General features: G+C 37.8%; 1 protein-coding gene and 1 long non-coding RNA gene across 3 annotated transcripts in view; one reads left to right on the top strand and one right to left on the bottom strand.

Annotated features, from left to right (window-relative positions):
• CUNH12orf56 (chromosome unknown C12orf56 homolog) overlaps positions 1-6,000 on the bottom strand; it is an 80,964-nt gene that overhangs the window by 50,753 nt on the left and 24,211 nt on the right. For both annotated transcript variants that reach the window (XM_015483059.2, XM_048805818.1), the window contains exon 3: positions 4,719-4,791. In XM_015483059.2, coding sequence (XP_015338545.2) covers positions 4,719-4,791 — 73 coding nt within the window. The remainder of the gene's footprint in view (positions 1-4,718; positions 4,792-6,000) is intronic.
• LOC125617608 overlaps positions 1-6,000 on the top strand; it is a 115,389-nt gene that overhangs the window by 86,752 nt on the left and 22,637 nt on the right. The window lies entirely within an intron of this gene.

The following is a 6,000-nucleotide window of genomic DNA, read 5'->3' as shown; positions in this document are numbered from 1 at the left end:
TGTAAATCAATGGATGTGTAACTGATGTGATTCTGCAATCTGTGTATGGGGTGAAGGTGGGAGTTCATAACCCACTTGAATCAAAGTGTGGAATATGATATGTCAAGAAATTTGTAATGTTTTGAACAACCAACAATAAAAAATTAAAAAAAAAAAAGAACATGATCATTCATTCATTAAGTACCTATTATGTCCCAGGCACTAGGTCAACACCAGAAATGTCTCAGTGAACAACAGTATTTAAGTCCCTGTTCTCATGGAGCTTACATTCTAGTGGGATGACAAACAACAATAAACATGTAATTGCAGCTTTCAAAAGTGCTATGAAATAAACTCACATAAAGAAAGCTGTACATTTTTTGTCAGATAGTGGTATATTCTTAACCAGGTGATCAGGCAAAACCTCTCAGACATGGGGTCATTTAAGCTAAGACTTGAAGGATAAGAAAGTGGGCCAAGGGGAAAGGACAGAGCTTGGGCTGTGCTCTAGCCTTTGTGATAAGTAAGAGGTAAAGCTGGAGCAGTGTATCAAGACTAGGTCTTGCAGGGATGTTCAGTCAGTACAATGTTTTATTTTTTTGTGTAATAGAATGCCATCATGGACATTATAAAAAGATCAATTTGGCTTTCAATGTAGATAATAGATAGTGAGGCAAAGGTGAGGTGGTACCAAGGAGGAGTAAGTAGTTAGAGGTGTTCAGTTTTGCAAGTGACAGATTATCATGGCCTATACCAGGATATCTGAAGTGGAAAGAGACAATTTAATGGATGGATAAGAAATACATTTTGAGTATAGAACTCAGGAGTCTCAACAATCCAAGAGAAAATTGATGTCATTGTAGATTATCTACACCAGTAATTCCCAAACCTTTGTAGCTAGTTAACAGAATCATCTAGACCTGAAGAAGTCATGGCCTTTTGCAATTAATCCAGGTCGGCTTTATTTCCACACTCCAAATGACCTGGGCTGCCTCCTCACATGGCCTCAAATGACCTGGGCTGCCTCCTCAGCATGTGTTAAGAGGGTAGACTAATCTCAGAGCCGTAACAACACTTAAGAAAGAACTGGGTGTCCCAGGTTCGGGTTTACTGACAAGCAAATTCAAGTCCTTATAACCATTCTAACCTCAAACAGCAGGAAGATTTGGGAAAATGAGCTCTTATATTCAATTGACTTCTCAAACTAAACTTGTTTTAGATATTTAACATTGTTAAGAAAATTTTTTAAGTGTGTGGTTTTGTCTTTTGTAAAAGGCAAAATAGTAGGCATCCATGAATTTTTGATAATTAGTGGGTCTTTCTGAGCTTTAGGATTATCTTCATTAACAGTCAGGAACTGGACTTGGTAAACTGGCCTGAAAGAGCAGACTCCTAACGGCAGAAGCCAAGAGGGTGTGGCTTTAGTGCCTCTTACTCCCCAGGATCTCCAACAGTCCTCCCCAGAATGAGCCATGACAAATAAATATCAACACTACATAAAAGCAATGTAGTTGTGACCACTGGGGGAAAAAGAGCTGCCCCAAATAAACATATGGTCTAAGTAAATGAGTTCCCTAATCTCCCCTATTGCTACCCAAAGATCCTCTTTTATGGAAATTCCAGAATGACCCCGGGCTCCAGGAAGTATCTAATACTAGTCCAAATTCTTCCCCATATATACTAGTGTAAGCTTAAAATTCTACTAGTTTTTCCTCTGCTTCCAGCAAAGATGAAGTAGTAGGGGCCAGAAAAACACTCCCACCTGAAACAACCAAAAACGGGACAAAGTACGCAAAAATAGCTTTCAAAAGACGTCAGGCAGCCGGGTGTGGTTGGTGCAGGCCTGTAATCCCCGCAGCTCGGGAGGCTGAGACAGGAGAATCTCTTGTTCAAAGCCAGTCTTAACAACAGCGAGGCGCTAAACAGATCAGAGAGACCCTGTCTCTAAATAAAATACAAAATAGGGCTGGGGATATGGCTCAGTGGTCGAGTGCCCTAGTTATTGTCTTGAAAAAGTTTTCCAGACCACAGTTAGGGGAAGGGACAGATAGAGATATTGATTGTGGTGATAGTTTCATGGGTTTATATGACAAAACAGGTATACACTGTTTATTATATGTCAATTATACCTCAGCAGGGCTGTTAAAATGAAATCCCACTGAGAGGTAACCATTTTAAATCTTATTATTATTATTATTATTATTATTATTATTATTATTATATTTTCATACTGTGTAGTTAGTAAAAACCCAGGCACAAAATCTTACAGGACCAGCAAGGATATTGACTAGGAAGTCAAGAGAAAGTATAGAGATGCGGGAAAGAGAGCAGGATGGAGGAAATGTTAACAAACTTGACCACTTGACCAGTGTGTTGAGAGCTGGAGCCAGCAGGGGCAGTCACAGGAAAGGCATGGTGGTGACTTTAGTTGCCACCATAAATGAGCAGCATTACTGGCATTTAGTGGACAAGAGTCAGAGAAGCTTAATTCCCACAATGTGTGGGACCACTTCACATGATCATGAATGGTGCACCATGAAATGCTAATAACACCCCACTGGAAATTCTTAGTATAAAGAATTCAGTTAGACTAGCTGTTGTCCCTTCCTTAATGTCACCGTTATCTTTATAATGTGTGTTTTGAGGTTTGCAATGCTAGCAGAATATTTATGAGCCAATAAGATTTTCTGATGTTTTAGTCTCTATATAATCAGAATCTCCAAAGCCCTGAGAAAGCTGACAGAAACACAGAGAATGTTTCTATAGCTAACTCTTTAAACACTTTTAGGAAAATTACAGTTATTGTAGCCAATTTTCGACCAGTTGTCTTGTCCAAATAGTTAGTTGTAAGATTCTAAAATTAAATTTTTTTTGGCAGGGGGCGGGGTGGGAGCGGTGCTGGGGATGAAACTCAGGGCCTTACACATGCTAGACAAGCATTCTACCACTGAGATAAATCCCCAGCTCCAAAATAACTGTGTTGGTTTTTTTTTTCTTTTTGAGATGGGGTCTTACTATATTGTTGCACAGGGTGGTCTTGAACTTCCAGACTCAAATGATCCTCCTGCTTCAGCCTCGTAAGTAGCTTGGACTACAGGAACATGCCACTGTGCTTGACTCCCAGACCCCAAATAAAGCATTTGAGGTTAAAATTCTATAAAGCAAATGGTGATGTGTTTCCAGTAAGGGGAAAAATTTGCAAACCTTTTTTTTCATGCATGAGAAAAGATGTTATAATAATTTAGGATTAGAAGAGAATTTATAGATCCACTTGTTCAAACAGTGACTGAAAGTGCAGTGAAAAAAGGCAAGCTTTTCCTAGCAACCTCAGCATGCAGTATGGTCACCACAGGCTTCTGAAGACTCCCCAGGCAGGACTTCACTTTTCCTGTACAGCATTTTGCAGTGCTTTCCTAACATGGATCTCTCTCCTTGCCATGCCTCTCTTTCAGGACCCCAAATTAAATTCATTTTCTCTATGCCTACAAATCCCATGACAGACAGCTCTCAGAATCTTATGCTCTCCTCTTTTTTCTAATGTCTAGATTCATAATTATATAATAGTATCATTCTTGAAGTTATGCAACTTGGGAATCTCCTTATACCCAGATTTCTCTCTCTCATTACAGACTGAAATTTTAACTCCAGATGAATTTCTCCACCGGAGGACACCCTCTAGGATCTCAGGCTTACTCTGTCTCAAACTTAATTAAAAAATATTGATTGGGCCTGATCCCTCTGCATCCTTATTTCTTTGCAAGGCATCACCACTCAGTTACCCCAGCTGCAAACCACAGTGGTTTCTCTCTCCATCTTTCCCATTTTTCAATCAACTGCAGTCTTGTAGATTCTGCCTTTGAAATGTTCCTTCCATCCCTTTTTCTTTATTCTTGCTACCTCCACCCCAGTTCTGGTTCTCACTACTTTCCACTAGTCTTTGATCTTTCCTTGCTTCAAATTCATTTTAAGCACAATTGTTAGATTATTTTTTCTGTAGTAATGATTTCTATCATATCCTCCTGGTTGTAATTTGAATAGTTTTCTCAATTTCTATGAAATGAAATGTAAAATCTTCATCAGGCCTTTTAAGAACCTCCAGTTGGGCCCAGTTGCACTTTTCAAAGACTGCTAGACTGCTTACTGTTCCTAATATGTTTTCCATTTTTACCTTCCTTTATCTTAGTTTACACTATTCCCACCATTTGCTATGTCCCATTCCATGTACACTACCCCTTTACGAACTGTCATCTGACATTCTGACTTCTACCCAAACTGAATATAATCTTTACCCTCTTTAAATCTCTTTGACACTGCTCCAAATCTTTTAGGACCTTTAGCATGTTTATGTTGTATTATCTTTGTGCAAATGTAACATCCTGGTTAGGGTTCATTTCTGAAGGATAGAAATTATACTTTACTCATCCGTGTACTCATCATAGAGCCTAACATTGTGTCCTGAACAGACCCAGAGCTCAATCAGTGTTTTCAAATTCAGTTTTAATTATTTATTTATTTATATTTAGACCTTTATATAGTCCATGGAAATTAGAAAAAATAGATTCTTTTGCATTTGAATTCAGGAGAAAGTTCTCTCAAAATACCTTCTTCATCATTACACGTATGAGATATATAGAACTCAGTTCAAAGCCATTAGAGAAAAAGCAAAAAGAAAAACAAATTGCAATATGAAATAACTTTTGACTAGCAAGTTAAAAACATACTCTAAACAACAATCTCACCTGAGAGAGGATTCATTCAGACTTCTACATTTTTTGCTTCTCCAAAATATAAGGCCATTATTCTCTTCCTTGACTTAAAAAAATTAAAAAGGCATTTAATTATTAATTAAACAAGTTGGTTGGGTTTACAAAGAAAACCTAGCCACATGTCTTCATTTGGTGACTATTCATAAATCCTCATCAAAACTTGCAAGTTGTCCAAGAATACAGTTGGGCACCATGATAGAGCAAAAAACCTTCAGCTCTGACATTAAAATGTGCTCAAATTCAGACCTTTCCCATAATTGCCTATGTGAACTTTAAAGTTACTTTGTTGCTCTAGCCTCAGTATCTTAATTTGCAAAATTAGGGCACATCCTGAATAGAACTCCTGTATCTCAGAAATAATACCAAGAATGGAAAAATGGTATGACATCAAATTAAAAATCTGTACAGCAGAGGAAACAACAATATGAAGAGAGAGCTTCATGTTGGGTTAGGATTAGGGTTAGCTCAGTAGAACTGGTCACATTTCAAGTACTCAGTGGCCACAGATAATATTATTATACATAATCATGCTAGATATAAAACATTTCTAGGATATACCTGAAATTAGTATTTAATAACCCAATCTACGAAAGACCTTGAACAACTAATACAGTTCACTACTTTCATTCTGTTCCCATCAGTACTGTCCATTTAAAGTTTTCTATAGTTTGGATCTGGAATGTCTCCCAATGGCCCACTGTGTTAAAGGATGCATCCCCAGCTCATGGCACTGTTGGAAGGTGGTGGAACATTTGAAATGTGGGGCTAATAGTAGGACATTAGGTATCAAGGACATGTCCTTGAAGAGAATATTGGAACCCCAGCCTCTTTCTTCCTCTTTACCACCATGAGGTAAGCAGCTTGTTTTACTATGTGCTCCCCTCCATGACATGCTATCTTGTCACAGGCCCATAAGCAACAGTGTCAACTGTCCATAGCTGAAACCTCCAAAACTGTGAGCCAAAATAAATCTTTCCTCCTGCTGATTTATATCAGATGTTTGTTATAGTAAAAGCTGATCAACGGAGTTTAAAAGCCATCTCTTTCATAAAATGTAAAAAGTATGACTCAAAGTGCTAACCACACTCCATATAAGAACACATGTATACTAAAAAAAAAAAAAAACTTCCTTTTCTCTATATTTCTGAAAAAGTTGGACCTAATTGGGAATCCTGTGAAAGTGTTTATCATTTAAACTAAGTATTGTTACTACAAATGACTTGCAATTTTGAACTTACTTTGTTCAGATGATTGA

The sequence above is a fragment of the Marmota marmota genome, unplaced genomic scaffold (assembly GCF_001458135.2).
Source record: "Marmota marmota marmota unplaced genomic scaffold, marMar, whole genome shotgun sequence".
NCBI lineage: Eukaryota > Metazoa > Chordata > Mammalia > Rodentia > Sciuridae > Marmota > Marmota marmota.
Note: the sequence above shows the minus strand (reverse complement) of the source record. Positions and strands in the feature narration are given on the sequence as shown.